Raw genomic sequence first — 22,430 nt, forward strand, 5'->3', positions numbered from 1 at the left:
AGGTTGAAATTTGAACAATTACTGAAAAGTGAAGTTTTTTGGAGACAGATGACCTTGCTCTATACCCATGTCACAGATTTGCATAGCTGTTCACAACACCTGCATGAAAATATTTTAACTTTGTGTTAACCATAGTGACTTGCAAATGCATGACTATTAAACTCTATTAAAAACATTAAAAAACAATGCAAAGGTGTGTTTATTTCCATAATGTTGTTTATTACATTTTTCTTGCCATAGTTTTATCTAGACCCAGTTCAAAATCTTCTAAGGCACATATTAGTAACGCATGCTCTTCAGATATAAAATCCTTTGGTCAACATGCAACATTCAAATATCTATCGGCAACATACTTCTACAAAATATTTACAACATTTGGCAATAGTAAACCTTAACCCCATGATCCCACAGCCTAGGGGAGGCTGGGGGCATATATAAAATCATTACTGGTCAAACACTAATGTCATATCCATTCACTTTAAAACATCATTATATGTGGATTCAGGACGAGTTCAAAAATAATCGTGGGTCAAAGGTATGGAGGGCACTGAGTTAGCCAATAGGGCAGCCCTAATTAATTCTCTCTGGCTCTAGCTTTAGGGGTAATCAAAACAAGTAAACCCGTAGTTTAAAAGTCTATGTGGAAATTCAGATTGTAATAGAAAATAAATTAAGGGCTCATTACTTCAAAGGAAATTCATTATATAACATTTTTTAGATGGGCATCTCTCTAGTGCTTTTTAAAATTATATTTTAAATTGTGTAACTGAAGTTATCTAGTACATTTTAAATATGATTCAGCATCAGGGTAAACTCATATTCCAGTGATGCTTTCTTGCCTAAAATAGACCAATATGGGGTATTAGCTTGGGGCACTGTCTTCAGAACTTATGGTACATTCTTAGGAATATCCTTCTGGTAGCAAATTTAATCCTTCGATTTTGGGATAGGGAGGCACAAGCCAAAGCCAAGTGGCACCTCTTATAATGCCTGTTACAAACAAGCTGCTCTGGGAATACTGGTTAAATACAGTAATCAATGAAACCATATTCTTTATTGAATGAAACATTAAGACATTGTCTTGCATGTTTCTTCAATGAAATAGTCTTACATTTTGCATTCGGTAGTTTGAATGTATACAGTTTAGTTTACAGTCCCTTCAACATGAAATAGTGTGTGTAAAGTATAAACATACTGGGGTAATTTTGAAATTTAAGAGAAAAGAATGTGACATCTGTCCTGTATGGAACTTGGCTCATCTCAGCTGGTTCCACGGGACAGAGTCAACAAAGATTTACTGTAAGTCAAGAAACACAATAGCAAAGAGTCAATCTGACAAGCCAGATCTGATAGACCCAATTCCAGATCATAAGAAAATCATATTTCTAAAAATGCATACCATTAAAAGTCAAGATTTAATTACAGAAGCATCTTTTTTTTTTAAAAAAAAAAAAAAAGAGCCAATTATTTGTGGGCATTGTAAATACTTTCACTATCTAAAAACTATCTGGAATTACTCAAAAAAATCTATATTTTATTCATGAATATTGACACACTGGATTGAAGTGTTGTTTTCCAGTTTAGGCTTTACGGATGTTTTGGGTATGTAGGTCCTGGCAAGTTCACCTGTTCTTGCTCTAGTCCCAACATGATCACTGCACCCCATTCTCTGAATTGTTACAAAGAATGATGAACTCAAAACTTCAGGGATTCCTGAAAGCTGGTATTAAATTAAAAACGAAGCAGCCAAAACTCTTTGCAAATGACTTCTCTGATGGGAACAATTATTTCCAACTTGTGTCAGAGGAGAATTCTCCTTCAGGTGTCTAGGGAAGAGTGATAAAAATGCTAAGTATATTAGTCAAGGTCATCTGGGAACACTGTTTTGTGGTTTATTCTTCCGAGCCCCTGAGTCATCCAACATTATTGATATACCTGTAGCATGATTATCAATGTAAATAATACCTTTTTTTTTTAGTACGGCATGTAAAACCCTCACATTTAATGTTTCTCAGATCATAACTTTATGAGCTCAGCCGCAAGGCTTCCCCAAACTGGAGCTATCGTACTCATGTATTTACTTAGTTTCAAAGAGCAGGAAGCCGGCAAAGGTGGAGAAGCGTTGGTGATCCCCATGGAGCGCGCCGTTGCCCATTCTCAGCCAGACCTCATCCCCTTTGGCCAGCTTCAGCACAGCATGGTTGCTGGATGTGTCTGATTTCCCCTTTGTTTCATAGCTGGAAAGGAAAAGAGGCAACAACTACTCAGTCTTTGCGGTGGACAGCCAGCTTGTCACCAAAATCTGTCCTCCTCCTCTCACGTGCTTAAGTATAGTCCTGAGATTAAGTTCTCTAAACAGCATGTGAGCAGAAATGACATGTGCCATTTCTAGGGCTGGCCAATAACACGCTCGCAAACACCCCTCCTTGCTCCTTCTTCATTATGACTGTCTGGAATGATAATGACAATGACTAAAATCACCTTGGAAGCCATGTGTGGACGTCTAGGTTCTTGAAGACTGTATAGAAAAGAACACTCTCTCCCCTGTCCCAACCCGAAACATCTGCTCTGGGCTGTTAGAGGAGAAGAAAGTTCTAGCATGTTTGAGTCATTACATTAGGTATTTGTTACAGCAGCTCAGCTTCCCTCAACTAATCTAGAATCTGGTACTAAAGGAAGGTGCTGACATAACCCAAATGAAACTATGTTGCATTGGCTAATGGGCAGGCAGGAGCAGCGAGGAAACAAATACTGTGGGTTGGAAAGCCGAAGACCCATGCTATGCTGTGGCAAAACATTTGGGAAAACGCAATAATTTGGAAGATGGGCCTATTATTGCCTGCACACTTAGTAAAGGAATGATTGGAAAAGCCAAACTACTCTCTGCTGCTTTTGAAAAGATGTTTCTGCAAAATATGAGCGTAGACTAGAACTGACATGCTTGAAGCAGAGGGAGTGTAGACAGTTGGGACATAAAAAGGTTGGAAAAGCCAAGTGTTTTTATACCTGGAAGAACAGAGGTAAAGATGATAAAGACTTCTTAGTCAATCAAATAGGTACAACTGTGGCACATTCTGATGGATTAGAAATCTTGCCTTTTCTCTTTTGGCGTTTCAAATACACCTTTCCACTCAGGCCATGCTCCAGAAGAAAACATAGCAATTGTCACAAGTCATCAAAAATAATAGGGAAAAGGTAACAGCCACAGTGTTTTTCAATAATAAGTCATAGCCCATTTAATTGTGGGAAAGGTGTTGGCTCTCTGCCTCTCTGCCACATCCTGAACTAACATTAGAGTAAAGTGCAATATTTCTTTTTAAAATATGCGTTCCCTAAGTTTCCCCAGGGTGAGGTTGATAGGATCAGAGCAGCAGCACAGCCTTAAGCAAGGGACCTACTCCCAGCTCTCTCAACCTGCCAGCCCAGAACAGAGGCCATCAACAGAGCTAAGCCTAAGACTTGGGCAAAGGGCGCAGGACAGTAGGAAAGAAGAAGAAATGATAGTGAGAGGGAAAAAATGATGACTTGAGAAAAGAATCCAAATGATTGGCCATGGGGAATGCTGCTAGTAATCAACTCAAGGCCTCTCATCACCCTGATGATACTCAAGTTCATCAGATTTATTTCTTCCCAAATAGTAATGATTGGCATGTGGCCATATACTGGTATATGAGGGCTCTCATTGAGGACAGGGGCTATACCAGGCTCTGTTGTTTCCTATACACTTCCCTGTTAGTTGGCATTCTTTGAGCAAACAATGGGGACATCGATGAGACCTGTCATAGAAGAGCACCCACCTGTACATGCTGAAGACTGTATTGCCATTGTGCATAAGGTACACATACACTTCCTCAACATCCTCGTGCTTCATCATGCTGAAGGTAAAGAAATACACACCTGAAAAAGGCAAGTATTTATCCATGTTTATATTAACATATTTTACCTTGAGAACCTGAAGATCGCATGAGATAGGCCAAATGACATCATACTTCTTTTGTTGATATTCTACACAGTGTGTAGTTTCTTCTTGGCCTTGACATTGCATGAGTGTCCCTTTTCTGTTCGCTTTCAAAGTGCTTTAAAATTTTTTGAGGCTTTCTCAACGTGTACATTGTGTATCTCTAATAAGAATTAAAAGTCTTTAAGGGAAGGACTCTACATTATTTTAGCTGTAAGTGCCTTCTCCCCTGACAAAGTGGTTAGAGCAAAGTACATGCTATTTCTCTAGGTTTAAGTTAACTATCATCAGGATCTACCCCAGGGCTCAGACCGGCAAGGTACAGAGCGTTGTGGATGAGCACGTGATGCTTCATGGCCTGGCAAAGTGAACAAAGTATAACATTGCAACAGGTGACTATACTTGCCAAAGGAACCAGCCAAAGATAAGGAAATACTGAAGCACAGAATAAATGTTTGCTAGTTCTGAGGAAATAACTCCAGTAATTTCTCATGTTATTCATTGTAAGTCGGTGAAATTATGTACACTAAACAGAAAGGTCCGACTTGGATTCAGCAATAGGACCTTGTCACGAAAAGTCTGTGTCCTCCTCATTTGATAAAGATAAACATATTTTAAGAGATTTGAGTTTTCTTATAACAGTCTAGGGTTCCTAATTGAAGGCAATTAATATGACCTGATATACTCTAAATGCCAGTGCAGAAGAAACTTTCAGAAGAAACTGAATGATTACGAAGAATCTGATAGTAGACAAACATGCTAAAAGAAAAATCTTTTTTTTTTTTTTTTTGCACCCATCCCCACCAGAAAAGTCTTTCCAACTCTAAATGATCTAGGATTTGGGTGTGCATTTTGGAAAGGTGAATGCACATAAGTCAGAAAGCTGTTATTGATTTCCATGTTACATTTTAAACCTAATGGCCTTTCAAGAGAAAAACCCAGAAACATCAAAAAAAGAAAAAAGCACTGGACAGTTTTATTTCTTTCCAAAAGTGCAATCAAGTAAGATAGAAGCTATAAGGTGCCACATTGATCCATCTAGTTCTGAGTCAAGTCGAACCAAATGAGGAAGTATGATTAAACTTTGTCTAGCACCAGAAATGCATATTCAATGTGCTGAGATCAAAGGAAACGGTATAAAAATTCATCTTGCTCATTCATATACCTAGATATTGGCCCATAGATTAAAAGTAAAGGCAGATCAAAATTAAAGAACTCAAAGAAAGTAGTTGATATGTGTTTAGTTTTTCACATTTTACAAAATTTCATATTAGACACACACACACACATACACACACGACAATTTTCAGTGCCTCAAGAAGATAAAGCTGGAATCAAAATGACAGGAAAATATATTGGTTTTCCTAAAAAAGATGAGTACTATAAAAAATAGATTGCAGAAACATTTTAGAAGAGCAGATTAAGAAACCAGATGGTGAATAAATGAAACATCTAGAATTGGAAATACAGAAGTGAACGTATAGTATATCCACACATGGCTTTCCTCTGCAAGGGAAGGTACCGAAACCAGAGGCAACATGCCTGCACTATGGTTTCCAGGTCTTTGTATTGCTGTAATTGCAAAAATCAGCCTTCTCTGTTTCATCACTCCCAAAGTAAAATAAATAAATTAATTGATTAAATAAAATGATCTTTTTGCAATCTATTGGATGAGGTTGAAACAGAAAACTATGGGAGTCAAATGATGGTTGTTATTGTTGGAATGATGTCCAGTCCAATAGAGTTCTAAAATACAATAGAGTTCTAAAATACTAAACTAAATCCTTAGGCTTTGATTGTGAAGCCATGAAACCATTGACAAGGTATAGCTAGGCACTAAGATAATCTGTGGCACTGATGGTGTCTAACAAAATAGTTCCAGGAATATTATAACATAAACCTTCAGAGCAAAGCATATGAGAATGTTCAAAGCTGATTGAAATGTGATGAAAGATTGCTTCAACCACTTCATTCATTTCTGACTTAAGCTGGGGGAAAATAAATCCAGGCACAGGCACACATTAAAAGTACTTGTGACAAATCTAACATGACCGATTTAAAAAAATAGGGTCAGGCACTCCTTGAAGTGGTGGCAAGGGAGGACACAGTTATGATATTTATACTATGAGAATTATGTTCTAAGGACTTTCAAAAGCTGAGAAACTATGCCCTCTTAGGGATTATTTGGTTCAGTTCAAATCGGAGCTAAGAATCTTAATAACCATGGCCATAATTTTTAAAGGCATTTTTGTCTTTTCAGATTCTAATTTGTTTACTTTGAAATCCAACAGTAAACCTATATGAGCCGCTTGTTTTAATCTGCAACAAAAAGAACGTTTAACTATCCTAATGTCTTCCTTTATTTATTTGTCCCCCTTCATGCTTCCCTCCTTTCCTCCTTCCTTCCTTCCTTCCTTCCTTCCTTCCTTCCTTCCTTCCTTCCTTCCTTCCTTCCTTCCTTCCTTCCTTCCTTCCTTCCTCCCTTCCTCTCTCCCTCCCTCCCTTCCTCCCTTCCTTCCTTCTTTCCTTCCTTCCTCTCTTCCTTCTTCCCTTCCTTCCTTCCTTTTCTTGATTACTAGATTGATTAATTCATTCATTCATTTATTTTTACACCTCACCTGATACTGGGGCCCCGAATCTACCAGTCATGACGTCAAAGAAATTTCCAATGTTGGTTTCAACACTGCTGAAAATAATTCCACTGTTCTGATTGCTGAAGTGAGTTGCTAGAGAAGCCATGAATGCAATCTACAGAAAGAATTGGTGGCCAATTAATTGGTGATTTATCTTAAAGAAATAAAGTTTTATACAGGTTAGTTTATTGCAACATTATTCATAACAGCAAGATTGGAAATAATGTCAATCTATGGAGTAAGGTAAATAAATTATGGTAATTTCTAACATTTTTATGCCACGTAGCCAGTAGAATGATAATGTATAGCAACAGTTCTGAACATATGTTTCCAAGATCATTAGTCTTTGAAATGCTTTTGCAAATTTTGAAATTCTATTTATAGGAAAAATTTATACAGGAAATAAATAATACAGGAAAAATTTAGATAAATTCTCCGCTGATAGCTATTAAATGCACATCATCATATTAAAGGATCTGAGAAACCCAGCAAGCAAACATCATTTTAGTTTTAGTTACCCCTGCATAATTTTTTCCCCAAAAAAAGTCTATAAATTCTTATGGAATAAATTCTTTTAATACACTTGAATTATTCTTAATGTTGATCTAAACATGTATATGTAAATAATGGAAAAATATCTTTAATAATTATTTACTTAAAAAGCAGGCCACACAAGGTCATTATGGCCTGAAAATGGACTTTGTTAAGAGTGTCTGTGTGGGTAGTGGTATTGTCTGAGCAAACTGAGAAAAATAACTGCAACAATATCCACAAAATTATTTACAGCAGGTCTCAGTAGAAGGTTCATGGCAAATTTTTCCTTTTTTAATTATACCTATAATTTTCAAATGAACATTTATTAATTCTATACTCAGAAAAAATATATGTTAACTTTAAAGATATAGAATTGTATTTATTTACATGAAGAGATGTTCAAGACATATTGTCATTTGTGAAATAAAGTAATATGTATCATTATGTTCCCATTATATTTAAAAGTACTATGTGTGTATAAGCATGCATAAATCTAAAAGTTATGTAATTCTATGTTAATAGTAATCATCACTGGACACATTTTTTTATTTTTTGCACAGCAGCTTTCTAATTTTTTTAACAATGAAAAATTATCATGTGAATAATCTTTTACAAGGCACAAAGAAATGTTTCAGTTATTTAAAATTTAGAAAAAATGGTTTAATAAAATGAATTATTTACTTGAATATTAGAACAGCAAAGATTTCTAGGGATGATTTTACATCAAAAAATGTCATGTTAGAACAGTAGATTTAGACTTAGGGGAACCAGAAAAAGCCATTTAATGCCAGCACCCATTCCTGGGATTGATCACAAATACCTCATGTGTAACCTTTTATGAGACATTGAAAGGCTCTATCCAATCAGTGAAAAATCAGTGAAGAAAATTAATTGAAGAAACCTGCTCATGGTAGCAACCAAGAGGCTCCATGAGTTTGGGAATAAAACTATCTCCTGGGTTCAAAGATATGAGATTGAGTCCCAGCTCTATGAATTCTGTGTCACTTAGCAAGTCATTTAGTATTCGAGCGGCAAATTTTTATATCCCCTAAGTGGAAAATGGGGCACTACTATTACTTTTCTTCCTCCTCTTCCTACTGCTACTTCTACAAGTATTGTTACTACATCTGTACTACAAATGTCCAAAGACAGTGTTGGAGTTCCAAATATTAAAAACTGACAATAATCAAAGAGCCTTAGGATAATTCCACCTGTCGAGAAATGCTTTTGCTTGAAACCTCCATTGGAGAATGAACTTTGAAAGTCAATGCCAGTCCTTTGTCCAAATGAGTCACTGAGACTGAGTGTGAATTAGATTAATAAATTCTTTAACTTTCTGAGTTTGTTTTCCAAGAATGTGAAGTCCCCTCCTTCACACCCTGCCTAAGACCCAAATGATTGTATTGTGGTTTTAGGGTAAAAGAGTTGATGGAGCAAATTTAATAATTGCCCAGAGTGTTCTCTACCAAACTGGCTTCTGCACGGCCCTTTAGCTCTGGTTTCACCATTCATAGATTCTGGGTTAGAGTTTCCAGCCAGGAGATGTTTATTGTCCATCTTAGTAGATACTTTAACCTTGCTGAGTGCTTTTCTCTCCCATTTCTTTGTAAATTTATACTGGCATATATATCCCAGGTTGCTGAAATTATTAAATAGCATTGATTAAAAAGTTACTAAAAAAAAAAAAAAAAAAAAAAAAACATTAGAGTAACACATTACCTAGTCAAGTTATTTTAAATTTGAAAAACCAAGGTCCAGAAAAGTGATGAAACTTATCCAAGGTCAAACAACTACCACATATGCCCAAATAAAAGGCAAAGTTCCCCCCACTTGATCTTTCAAACAAGAGTCACTTCATATTCTAGTCTTTTTGAAGTCTCTCATGTTATAGGATTTTCTCTCAATTATTTTAGCTGCAAGTTACTATTTGGGGAACATATTAGCTAAAAACAGACTAAATTTTAAAAATGCTAGTCTTCAATATTGATAGAATTCCCCTGAAAGAATCAATTTTAAAATATTAGCCAAAAGAAAATATATTAACACAAACTTAGTAATTTTCTTGGTGACCTAACCTCACATTTACAAGTTTAAGATGTTATTGGCAACAAGAATTTTAAAGGTCATTTAACAGAAAAATGAACAGTGAATAAATAGGTACTTGAGTTTGGGAAAAAATATACAGTTATAACCTCATAAATGGATTTTTAAAGCTATCCTGAAGTGAATATGATCTTGTCCAGAACACTCTGAGTGGATAACTCAAAAATAAAATGTATCCAGTTGATAAAGAAGATACTGGCAAGAAAAGTTTCAATAAAAATTGCATCACAAAATCTGAGTTGAGAGAAAACAATGTGCATTAATATCCATATAGGTGATTTAAATATGTAAATGTAATAAAATTAATAAAACATTATAAGTAGACATTTAGCCATTCCGTTTATATATCTAAACATTTATGTATTCAAGTTGGCCCAAATCCTTTTTATCTAACATATCTGCTCATTGGAGAATAGGAGATGAGTTCATATTCAGGGATGCCTTGGGTTTTGGTCCTATGAGGAGGTTGGATTTCACTCTTCTTACATTTCTCTCCTCCCTGAGAATGATCTCAAACCGCCTGTTTGGACAGCACGGGCCTCATGCACACACCCTGCCTGAATGTGGTGTGTGTGAGCAAATGCACGCTCAGATTTACTGGAGATGGATGATGGCTGCAGGAAGCACTCAGACCTGACTCCTGCCACTTGTGGTCCGGAAGGTTTAGAAGTCGAGAGGCGGTTTACCTGCAGTTCTGGTGGAACGCCCGGGTAGCCCTTCTCTCCTTTGGGGCCGTGATGCCCCCGCTCCCCTCGAGGCCCCAGGTCACCTTTGTCACCTTTCTCACCTTTGGCCCCTTCATGGCCAGTGGCTCCATTATTGCCATTGTTTCCGTGATTTCCTTAAGCAATCAGACAGCAATCAACAATCAGAGAGACAATTACGTGAGAAAACCCAATCCCTCATGCTCACCATTTATTTTTAGACAAACTGTCCAAACTGAATTGTAAAAGGGACCATTTGAAACAATCCCAAAGGCAGCCTAGGGGACCTCTTTTAAACAAGGCATTAGGCTCTGAAAATAGCCTTAGATACCCTAAGGCTCCAAAATCTGTTTAGCCTATAAAGCAAAGCTTGGAGGAAATATTGTGTAGAAGACTTATTATCAAATTATAATTTAAAACAGCAAAGATTAGAAGCCTACATATCCACCAATACTCGAAGGGCTAAATATTTTTAAATGGCATATTCTAGTAAATGATGCCTTATAGTTATTAAAATATAATGCTGGGCAAAACCATTTAATGATATATAGTGATATTCATGATACTTTTAGATTAAAAAGTTATGAATAAATAGAGCGAACATAATGCTATTTTTATTTAGAAAAATTATGTAGGTATATATTATATTACATCACAGGGCTAGAATAAGACTAGACTTATTACATCCAAAGACTAGATTAAATTACATAAAATATTTATAGTGATTTCTTTCTAAACAGAAGAAATGTTAGTTTCATGGAATTCTATATATATTTTCTATTTCTTTGAAGTTTTGTATAAAGGATACATACCACTTTTATAACTGAGGAAAAAGTAAACTCACTGATTTAAAAAGTCATAACAATAATTTCGAAAGCAAGAGTTCAATAATAATGTCAACTCTTCAGTTTGCCAACAAGAGATAATTTCTATACCTTTTCCTTATTTTTATATTTGCTGAATTTCAGGCCCTTTTGCTGTTTGTTTTGCATGTTACCTTTGATCAGGCATCATACCAGGCTTATGATCCTTCCAAATGGGTGAACTTTGACTGTTGGACAAGTTAATGTATTCAGTGACAGAGCCATTCCTGATGGGAAACATTTAACCAAGGCCAGCCTGTCCTGAAGCCTCAGAAGAGGTGAGACCTGAGAAGATGTTAGAAGAGTCTAAATACCCCCTACTCTACATCACTGCACCTGCTGGCTGTTGCCCTCCGTGGGGGACAATGACATGACCAGCAATCATAGTTTAAACTCTCACAGAGGATTTCCTACTTATAAATTTGGTTTTGTGTGAGAAGCTACTCAAAGTTACAAAAAAATTAAACCACATTTGATAAATATTAACACCAATGGGAGTTAGAGAAGAGCAGGTGGACTTTGGCCTAACCCTTGACCTGAGTAAGAAGAGGACAAAAAAACAAAAAAAACCCCAACCTGGATAGGTTTCGGGGTTCTAGGGTAGAGAGGACCTGGGCTGCCCTTTCCTCAGCTGACCCAGAGTAGTAGCAAGCTCCCAGGATTCCTCTGAGCTGGGGACACCGGTGCATTAGAGATGGCCAAAATGTGGGTCTAGAGGGGCCCTGTGTAGTTCCAGATCATTCCCTGCACCACCATGAGGTACTGGAGTGGAGAAATGTTTCCGTAAGCCCAGGAGAGGCATGGGAGTCAACTGAGAGACAACTGAGTACGTGGAGCCCCAGAAACTGGCGGAAGAAAAGCTTAACTCGACCTAGAGTCACACAGAAAGATGCACAGCCCAGTAAATGGCGCCGTGAAGGTGACTGTAGCTCAGTCCAGTAAGCTCTTCCCTCGTCCCTGCCAGGCTTCATGAATCCTCTGAAAGCTATTAACAGGTACTGTGTACTGTATAAAGCCCATTGTACCAGAATGCTGGAACTAAGACAATGTTCCAATGAAGATCTAGTAGTTTCAGGCTCGGTCCTGGCGAAAAGCATCCCAGCCTGTGAACCTGGTACCCCAGGGGGCCTAGAGCCTGATGGACTCTGTGAGTGGTGCAGAGAACAAATATTGTGGGTATATACTGTTCTACCTGCCCTGGCTTAATAAACCCAGCTTCCCACCCAACTCTCTTTCTGTTGGGTTTTCCATGCATACCCTCTGCATCACACACAGGGGGCCCGGATCATCTAGGTCCGCCCTTGCCTCCTGGTTTGGCCCAGTCTGCAGTTAGACTGGCAGCACGTCTCGCTCATCCTTACCTGGAATGCCGGGAGGGCCTGGTGGTCCAGGGGGGCCTTGGTAGCCTCGGAAGCCGTAGTCTCCATGACAACACTTGCTGCAGTCTGGGGGCAGTGCGCCGGTCTGTGGAGACTTTAAAAAGATAGAGAGAGAAGCTTCAGGGAAAGGTACTTGTGAACAAGAGGGTTTTTATATTTCCTCTAGCCTTGGTCCTTGGGTAAGTTTAACTCCAATCAACCCACAACAACATTGGAAATGGTGGGATGGGAAGACTTATCCATGGCACAGGGTCAGGGAGTAGCTCAGGCGAGTCAGTGATCGCAGGAAGAGGCGACAAGAAAGTCAGTAGCATGGGGTGGAAGCGGGGGTGGTATTTCTGGAAAGTGCTTTCCTGCTGCCGCTTTGACAGCAGAGGAAGCAGCTTCTTCAGAAGTGGACTTGGAAGCCTTTCTTCCCTTTCCCAACTGCAAATGGCCCCAGGTAGAGCTAGATTGAGTAGATGACCCTCAGATGACAAGAATTGTCTACTTCAAACATAGCTACTAAGCACTCACTGCATGCTTGATACTGGGTTAACAGCTGGATTAAGAGTTCTTGGAAACTCTGAATTGTAAACGCTAGTTTTTCAAACAGCCACAACACACTTACATTGCCTTAGGAAATTGGGGAAATAAAATATTCTTTAGTCTACCAGAGTTATTTATTTATTCAAATTGACAACTCAAACTGCATATATTTATCATGTACGACATGTTGTTTTGAAATAGGAACACATTGTAAAATGGCTAAATCAAGCTAATTAACATAGACATTACCCCACAACTTTTTTTTTTGCAGTGAGAACACTTAAAATCTACTCTCTTAGCAATTTTCAGGAATGCGATACATTGTTATTAACTATAATTGCAATATATTTTTATTGATTACATCTCGAAACAACTTTTACTTCCTTATAAGTATTTAACAAGAGTTCTATTTCACACATTCCACTTCAAAATGTGAGATGGTAATCCCACTGTTTGACCAATATTTAATGAGTACTTAATGGGTATGAAATATGCTCAAATATGACACTGAGCTAAATGCATATTTATATGAAGATAAATTTCTAGAATTTGTGCTTCCTGTGAAGGAGCCAGAGATCTAGTGGAAGTTGATTGGCAGAAGAGTTTGAGTTGCTCATGAAATTTGAACTGTCATCTCAATTGGTCATATAAAATACTTGCGAAAACTTTCCTAGACATCAATCATAAGTCAATGGTCTTTTAAAAGTAGCATGTCGTTGCTAAGGTTTCCATCAGGGAAGGAATGTAGGGAGGGTAGGAGAGAAAGCACAAGGGAAAGGGAGGAAGAAAAAATTTAAAATTCAAGTTTTCTCCATCACTAGAAATTCAAGCACAAAACTGGGTCAAGGCTTCACATTGTTGCACAGTTAGACCTTACTTTTACTTTTTTTACAATAAAAAATGGGCTTGGACTTTGTCCTCACTGTCTCATCCCCTTTCCTAAAGTTTTCCATCAAACTATTTCAGGAAAACACCAAAAAAGCATCTGTAGTCTAGGCATTCTCCTTCAGCAGCTCAGAATTCAAGTCTTGAGCGATCAGGAGCTATAATCTAGAGCTAATTCCTAGTCTTCTCTTCAGTTTCCCAGGCCCAACACTGGATAGGTAAGAGTCTGTGAAAACGTTTTGTGAAATTGATAGAGGAAAGAAAATCAACTACAGCAATCACTCTGAGATGAGGGAATTCAGGCTACTTGGAAAGCCAAAGACACCACGGCACCGCCCCACATCCTAATCCAAAAATGCAATCTGAGAAGCAAGTATCCATATTTCCTGTTATGGTTTTGCTAATGTGAAATACAGTTTTTGAAACCCCGGAAATCCAGGGCTCTGCCAATGATGAATTTTTGAGATGAAGAAGGGAGGGGACAGAGGGAAAGTCCTGAAGTGAAATCATTTGTGTAAAACAGAATGGAAATACTGAGATGCTTAAGAATGTTGGAAAAACCACCAGACTGGAACCAGCATTCTCATCTCGGTTCTGCGTGACCTCAGAGAAGTCACTGCTCCCCAGACGGTGTTCTTCTTGTCCACTAAATTAGAGAACGGGGTGAGATGGTGTTGAGGCCCAGAAGATGACTCCTCCAAATATGACGCTTTGGCTTGCTGAGTGCTTTGAAAATGGAAAGGCCCCAGAAATAAGCCTCAGACCTAAGGTGAAGGGAGAACAAAAACATCCCACAGAGCAGAAGAGCGAAAGCTGGCTGGATTTTGATTTACAGTGTGAATCCAAACCGTGAAAGCAGCGCCCCACAATCCTTGTGAACTTTAGGGTTTTAAGCAGGAGGTGTCAGAAAAGTTACCCCAGGGATAACTGGCTTATGGCCAATCTTTTATTTAAAAAAAGAAGGAAAGAGAGAAAGAAGCCTCAGATCCAAGGTCTCTCTCTGATCTTCTCCTGCCTCTCTGTCTCTCGGATCCTTGGTCTGGAAGCACCAAGAGAAACCCTCTGGAATTTCCTTAATCTTACTGAGAACGCTTTCCAAAAGAGATGCAATTGTCTTAAGACCCCCTCCTTAGGAATCTCATCAAATAACCAGGAAAGATCAATCTCTGGGAGATCGGAAGTTGTCACCAAGCCCAGACAGACTTTTCATCTGTTTTCCTGAGGGCAGTTCACAGAACTGACTGGGGAGGCTTTATATGCATAATAAGACAGCCTTTGTGCCAGTGACTCACCTTCCCCAGGGCTCAGAAGAACTTCTACATTCCCTTCTCCCTCCTCTCCTATATAAAAGGGTATATAAGCATCTGCACTCCATTGGGTTCATGGATAATCATCGTCCTGTGACTCCCCTGTGCTATGCATGTTAAATAAATCTGCATGCCTTTTTCTCCTATTGATCTGCCTTTTCTCAGTTCATTTTCAGGGAAACTTCAGAGTATGAAGGGAGAAGCTTCCCCTCTTCCCTCTTACAATGGCCATGCATTTTCTTTCCAGCTCTATGATACAAACAAAATACTAAAGTCTTTCCCAAAGTCTCAAATAATAATTTAGAAAGATCTTGTTTTCAAAGTCTAGTGTCTAGGATCTACGTACAAGAAGCTAGGTCCAGCAAATGGGGTTGCTTGGTACTAGAGCTAGCCAGGACTGGAGGTGCATGCTTAGGGTACTTGAGGGCACTTCAAGAGTGTAGAGCTGCCACCAAGACAGTGGGAGACTTCTGATTACTACTATTGGGACACCTCCTGAGAGCCCTCCTCCTATGCCCTTTCATCACACGTTTCCCCCTCTGATCTTGTCTTTCAAAGTTCAGTCAAATGCGACAATGCTTGTGAGTCTTTTGCTGGACTTTCAGAACAAGTTGGACAAGATGTGCTGATTCAGATATTTTTCTTAGGTAAGGGAGAGATTATATATATGCATTTACTACCTATGATCTTCTTAGGTTTATCAGCCCCTTTCCCAAAAATCAGATTAAATTTGTATACCAAAGGCATGCACATTTGCAGCATGGAAAGATAGAGGTATGTCTAAGACAAGCTCCATCTATTTTATATTAATAGAGGGAGGCCCAGGGCTAGTGACCTAGAATTGAGGCCTGCTACTGGTAAGTGACACCTGGGGAAGAGAGTCCATGGTTCCTTCCTTAACCCAAAGAAGATGGACAAAAAAGGAGAAAAGTGGGAGGAGAGAAGAATGAGTGTCCAGGAAAAGTAGGGGAGATTGATAAAAGTGAATGACAAAGACCCTACACAGAAAGAAATGCCAGGAAAAGGGAGTCTAGGTCTGCCCACCCCAGGTCTCTTCCCACTCTGCTCCACCATGAACCCTGTAGCCAGAGCTATCTTTCTAGAACACACATCTGATTGCCTCGCTGCTCTGCTACGAACAAACAAACAAAGCTGTTGCTAGCAAAGCAAAGTCTAAGCTCCTTAACCAGCTGGCAGAATCCTTCTCAGCCTGGCACTAAAACTGTGTGATGTGTCCCCTGCCACACACACAGCCAACTCCTCACGGGCTCTCTCAAGTCTCTGCTGTGACACATTTACTTTTACTTTTAAATTCCTGCTGTGAATAGCCATTCTTTTTGTCTCATCTTTTAGGATCCAACTCAGGGACTACCACTACTCTGACACTTTTTCTTAACTGTCTTTTGTGTATTGACCTTGTTCATCACATGCTACTTAATTAAACTTAATTTAATTAGCAAACATTTATCCCCACTAGAGCCCCGCATGATGGCTTGGAGATAGGAGTGCAGGCATGTTTATCTTTATTTATTTATTTATTTATTTATTTATTTATTTATTTATTTATTTTTGAGACAAAGTCTCGCTTTGTTGCCCAAGCTAGAGTGAGTGCCGTGGCGTCAGCCTAGCTCACAGCAACCTCAAACTCCTGGACTCAAGCAATCCTGCTGCCTCAGCCTCCCGAGTAGCTGGGATTATAGGCATGTGCCACCATGCCTGGCTAATTTTTTCTATATATATTAGTTGGCCAATTAATTTCTTTCTATTTTTAATAGAGACAGGGTCTCACTCTTGCTCAGGCTGGTTTTGAACTCCTGACCTTGAGCAATCCGCCCGCCTTGGCCTCCCAGAGTTCTAGTATCACAGGTGTGAGCCACCGCGCCCGGCCATGTTAATCTTTAGATCATGGACCCCATCCTACAGGGTGGCACATAGTAGAAGCCCAGGGAATGCTTGGAGAAGAAATGAATGAAGAAAAAGGAGAAATAAGATAAAAGAAGAGCGTTGGGAGAAGTAAGCAAAAAAGGGAAGAATTTACGAAGAACAATCTTAAATTGAATCTGTCTCAACATCCATTGGTAGAAGAATTGTATTGGAAACGTCTAGAATATCATTGACTCTAAATCTCCTCAATATCTCCCATTGGGGTTTGTTTGAAAATACTTGAGGAGCCCAGGATTAGAAGGGTGAAGGAGAATTGTGATTTGGATTTCAGTTGCCTGGTACGTGTTGGTTGCCAGAAGATAACGACTAATGGCAACCTATAACCAACTGCCTTCTGTTCTCTCTGGGGGCTCACACTGCCATGGCCAGGAAGGACACCATCTATTGAAATGGGATGTTCAGATCAAGTCCTGGATAAAAGTGAAAATACCTTCACCACTAAGGAAAATGCAATTTAGCATTAATCATCCTTTAGCCAAAAGATGGTCATGGATGATCTCTAAAAGTGACTTTCAAAAAATAGGATATTTCAAGTTTATAATTTCTTCCATGGTTCCTTAAAGAAGCAATTTTCTCTTGACCCAGCCCCACAGAATGGTTTGCAACTGCACTGTGTGATCAAGTTAGAAGTCTCGGGTTAGTCCATATCTGCATCTGATTCTACATATAACCAAATAATCAACCCAAACGTCTCAATCCATGGCAGGAGAGGTTTAAATTTCAACTTTGTGATTTTTTTAGGATCTATTTAATGCTTAAAAGTTATCAATTCTTGTAGTAAAACCTATTTATTCAAAGATTACATCATTCAAAGTAACTTTTCTTGCCCCCCTCCATGTGTTTGTTTTTTAGTATACTAAATGCCTAGAAGGTAAGTCAAATCTGTTTCTTCCTGTACTGTTTTAAATTAAATTGAGTTTCACCAATTTGCAATTCACCATACCAACTCACTCCCAAGCTACCTTAAAAGAGTCAAAGATATTTGCTTAGCTGCTGAGCTTATAACCTGAGACGTCCTCTGTGACTATCAGGCATCAAATCAAACTATAATAATTGAAACAAAGCATAGCGGGGGGAAAAATCATACGATAAGGTTTGCATTTAAATACACAGTCTATTTTTGATTTATCTGTTTAAACAGGCTAACCACAGAGGCTTAACATCCTAGAATGCTATAAATCAAATAAACAAGACTGGCCTGAAATGTCACAGTGAACTCACACATCAAAGTAAAAAAGAAACTTTGATTGCTTTTGACAAACTCAAAGGGCAGCTTCTCTCTGCTGGAAAGGATTAAGAAAGCCCAATTCTCTCAAGAACAGCAAATGGTTATCTGTCTGTCTATCTGTTTAGGTCAGCACTCCTTTCCCCCCAACAGAGCAAGCCCCAGCGAGGCGGGAAGCTGGCTGCCCCAATTCCCCTTTCTCATGGGGGATGCTCCGACCACTTTTTATCCCATCACATCATTGCTACCTCTGCTGACTTTCTAACAGAGACCGGCAGTCCCTCTGGTATCCCAGAGCAATCCAGGAGACCCACAAGCAGCTTAGCAAACTCCTCCAAAGCACCGATCCTAAGCACCTCAGCCAAAGAAACAATAGCGACAACAGCAGCCACAAAACTCATTAAGCTTTCACAGAAACCCTTAGAAGAGAATTCCGAGTACCTGGCCCCAGAATGTGGTGATCTGGGCTAGGTCATCTACCTCGGGGTGCGGTAGCTCATCTGGTCTCAGGGATTTTAGGTCTGCAGAAGTGTTATTATCCACAATCCCAGTTTTAGGATGGCTCCGCTCTCTCACTTTCTCCCTCCTGGAGCCGCTACGGCCAGTCTGCTGGTGGCTCTGCACTATTCTCGCCACCACGTTATTAGCTCTTCCGCTCACCTCCATGTATTCATCTTGACACAGGCAAAATGGGAGGAAAAACAAAGCCAGCATGTGCCAACAGACGAGCTGCCTCCCGAGCATGGTTCTCAACAGAGCCACAGAGCGTCCTGGACAAGACAGCGGGGCTCCAGGAACGCGGTCTCCTCGGGCAAATGCCAGGGCTGGAGACGAGAGCTGCAGCCGCTGGGTGGTTTTATACTTTGGTGTGTAATAAATAAGGCTGCAGCCTCGCCAGAGTGACAGCAGCCCTCCCCCCGGGGGCAGAACAGCCCCCATTCATCACTTTCCCACACCACAGGCGGGACGGATTTGTGTGCGCAGCTCCCAGTTGGCGGGGTTCGTAAATGTCACACCTTGGCACGTTTTTTGTTAAAGTGTGAAGAAAACATACACAACCAGCTGGAAACAGAGAGCATGTGTCCAGTGGTTTGCTTTCATGATTAGACATGGAAAGGCTGTGCATGCGTGGTCTAAAATGTCTTTTGGAAAAACCTACCCTCGCGCTTGCCAGGAAATTCGGGCTTAACTGCATCAGTTCCGTCTGGAATGGCAGTGGGAACCCATTCAGGGCAATCAAGAGAGCTCTCGCTCTCAGGTTGTTCGGTTAGCATTTCCCTGCTTTGGCACGTTGAAAGTAACTCATTTCCCCTTCCGGATGCCAGCATCAGAAGGCAGTTGGTTGACTATGAAACACTGAGCTGAATTCAGATGCAGAGTCTCTGGCCTTAGCAAAAGCATTTCCCTGTCCTAGGCTTTATTTCCTTTGCCTCTGAGTTTTCGAAAGCCAAAGTGAAATCAAAGTTAACCAAGTCATTTGCTGTCAGATGAAGGTCCCAAGCCCTGCTCTGTGTTAAGAGAAGGGTGTCTCAGGCTATCCTTCCTTCTGAGATATTCTCGAGCAAATCAAAGCAAGTGAGAGCGCCCAACCAAACATGCTGTCTGCAACACAGCAAGTTGGGATCGAGAGAATGATCCTTTCTTCTGATTTAGCTGCCATACTTTTATTAATTTGGCCAAAAACCAAATGGACATTCCTAACTTCTTTGCGATAATAAATTAAGAGAATTTATTTAGTTTTGTCATTAAAAATCGCTTCTATTTACATACGATTTTCTAATATTTCTATTACTCATTCACTCACTCTAGAAAAAGTTATTGGCCCTCTCAGAGGATTAGAGAGACCCAGGGACTTTGAGGAGGATGGGTGGCAAGTGTCTGGTGGGGACGAGGGTGGCACGAAGACACAGAGCAGCTGGAGAAAGGGCAGGGGACACAGCGCTGTGGAGGGCCTGAGAACCAAGAGACGCCTCCAGAAGTGGCCAAAACTGGCCAAAGCCAGCCTGGCCACTATCGCAACTGCCAGAACAGCTGTCTCCAGAGCCCACATCATTATGTAGAAAAGTCTGGTGGTGGGGACAGAGCGAGAGAGTTATTCTGTGAAATAAAATCTCTCCAGGCTGCAATGTAGGGGAGCTGGGAGTCATTCTTAGTCCAAGCAGTCAGTTTCCACCTAGTGGGGCAGAAAAGGCTAGGCCATCCCCACTCCACGAGTCTGCCCTTGGGGTGTCTAAGATTTCCCGCCTGGAGGATTCCTCCAGTTCCGAGATGTGCACTGTTGCAAGGCAGACACCGGGCAAGGGCCTTGTATCAGGCTGTTACCCGGCATTAGCTCCTACTGAGGGCTCTTTGCACAGACCTGGATCAAAAGATGGGGAAGGATGGCGCGTATATTTGCAGGTCAGGCAGGTAGATGGGGCTTTGCTGTGGGAAGGAAGGACCAGGGCAGCGTCTCAGTGGGGGTGCTCCCTCATCAGAGATGCCTGGAGAGAATGCCACAATGCAAGCAGTGGCTCTGAAAACTAGGTCACCTAATTCACAAGTGTTTTCAGCGCTATCTCTGAAGTCTCCCCCTCAGGCCTGTCTCACAACATGGGCCATCTGGCTGAGTAACTACAAATCAGCCTCTCTGACTTTCCACCGCATTGAGACTTTCCATGAGTGGTTTTCAATCCTGTCATCTATACTAGTGCTCTCGACCCTGCCTGCATAGGGGAAAAACCAGGGAGCTTCTAAAAATATCAGTGCCTGGATCCCGTGCCAGACCAATTGAGTCAGAGTCACTAGCGCAGCCTAGGCATTAGTTTTTAAAAAGTTCCCCCAGACGATTCTAGTGCACATCAGGGTTAGGACTCATAGACCGGTCCTCTTCTTGACTCGAAGGAGTAAGTAATAATAATGTCTATAACTTGTTGAGCATTTACCACGCACCAGCCAAATGCTGGTGGTAAATTAAGCTCCTTTGCTTAATCTCACTGACTTCTCTCTGCAAACCTATCTATCACCCCTTCTTACAGATGAGCAAACAGAAGCTTCGAGAGGTTACGTGACTTGCCCAGTGTTAGACTCTGTCTCCCCTCCGTGTGCCCTTCCTACAGAGAAGTGGGGAGAGCAATGAGAGGCAGACGGCAGAGACCAAAGATCAGGAGGCCAGTCTGAGAGCTGCCAGGGGACTTTTCTCAAAAATCTGGGGTCAGAGAATGTTCCAGGTTGGATTGTGTCTCCCCAAAAGATGTTGAAGTCCTAACACCTAGTGCCTGTGAGTGTGGCCTTTTTGAATATAGGGTCTGTTGAAGTAAATTAAAATGAAGACCAGGCCTGAAGGAGCAGACAAAGCCAGTTAGGCCCCATAAATGACCTTAACCTTGCTTGATTTGCAAACATAAGCAAAATGTAACTTGAGCTAGTTTTTGTAAATGCCTATATTAAAGAAAAACAGAACTTAAGCTCAACCAATCAGACTCTTTCCAACAGGATAGACTAAATAAGGCAATTATATAACTGTAACCAGTCGAATATTTTCTTTGCTTTACTTCTGTGTTTGTCCTATAAAAGGCCCCCTGCCCTGTGTTGTGTTTCCTTAGTGACACTCCTGAGTTTCTTCTGGTTTGGAGCTGCCTGATTCATGAATTGCTGTTTGTTCAAATAAAGTCTTTAAAATTTTATTGTGCCTCAGTTTACTACTTTTCAACAGGTCGTTATAGATAATCAACTTAAGATGAGGTCATTAGGGTGAGCCCTAACCCAATATGACTTGTAAAAAAGAGGAAATCTGGACACAGAAACAGACATGCACACAGACTTGCACACATTGCCATGTGGAAATGAAGGCAGGAATTAAGGTGGATGCATTTACAAGCCAAGGAGCACCAAAGGCTGCCAGCAAACCACGAGGAGGTACATGAGAGGAGTGTAACACATCACCTCCTCGCAGCCCTCAGGAGGAGCCTACCTGCTGACACCTTGAGCTCACACGTTGAGCCCCCAAAACCGTAACACAGTAATAAATTTCTTTAAGTCACCTCATTGTGACACTTTACCATGGCGGTCTTAGCAAACAATACAGAGAGTGTGTATGAAAATTTAAAAAAAAAAAAAAAAAAAAAACAAGAACTCCAGACTCTACCATTTGGCTCATGAGGAGAGGGTAACCTGAAAAGATTTAGCCAATTGCTCAAGTTCATGGATGATAAGTGGCAAACCTAGGCCAAGAAAGAGTCCCCAGCTCTCAATACAGGTCTCTTTTACTGCCCTCCAGTACTTTCCCATTAAATGGATTTAGACTTTAGTTTATTATTAACTAATAATAAGGATTATCATAAGTTAGGGTTATGATCCAGGATGTCCCTTGTATCTGGTTTTCAAAG

The 22,430-nt window shown here is 40.3% G+C and overlaps 1 protein-coding gene across 2 annotated transcripts; it reads right to left on the bottom strand.

The window, feature by feature from the left end:
* Positions 1–198: 198 nt before the first annotated feature.
* C1QTNF3 (C1q and TNF related 3) lies at positions 199–18,870 on the bottom strand. 2 transcript variants are annotated; one of them, XM_012758139.3, is made up of 6 exons: positions 18,724–18,870; positions 12,157–12,268; positions 9,915–10,069; positions 6,577–6,706; positions 3,798–3,897; positions 199–2,237 (listed from the first exon to the last, which is right to left on the bottom strand). In XM_012758139.3, exons 1-6 carry the CDS (start codon positions 18,805–18,807, stop codon positions 2,078–2,080), a joined length of 741 nt encoding a protein of 246 aa, XP_012613593.1. In that variant the 5' UTR covers positions 18,808–18,870; the 3' UTR covers positions 199–2,077. The 2 variants fall into 2 exon arrangements, with proteins under 2 accessions (XP_012613593.1, XP_012613592.1); XM_012758138.3 differs by having other exon boundaries at positions 18,505–18,870.
* Positions 18,871–22,430: the final 3,560 nt, after the last annotated feature.

Source organism: Microcebus murinus, chromosome 11, assembly GCF_040939455.1.
Source record: "Microcebus murinus isolate Inina chromosome 11, M.murinus_Inina_mat1.0, whole genome shotgun sequence".
Taxonomy (NCBI): Eukaryota; Metazoa; Chordata; class Mammalia; order Primates; family Cheirogaleidae; genus Microcebus; species Microcebus murinus.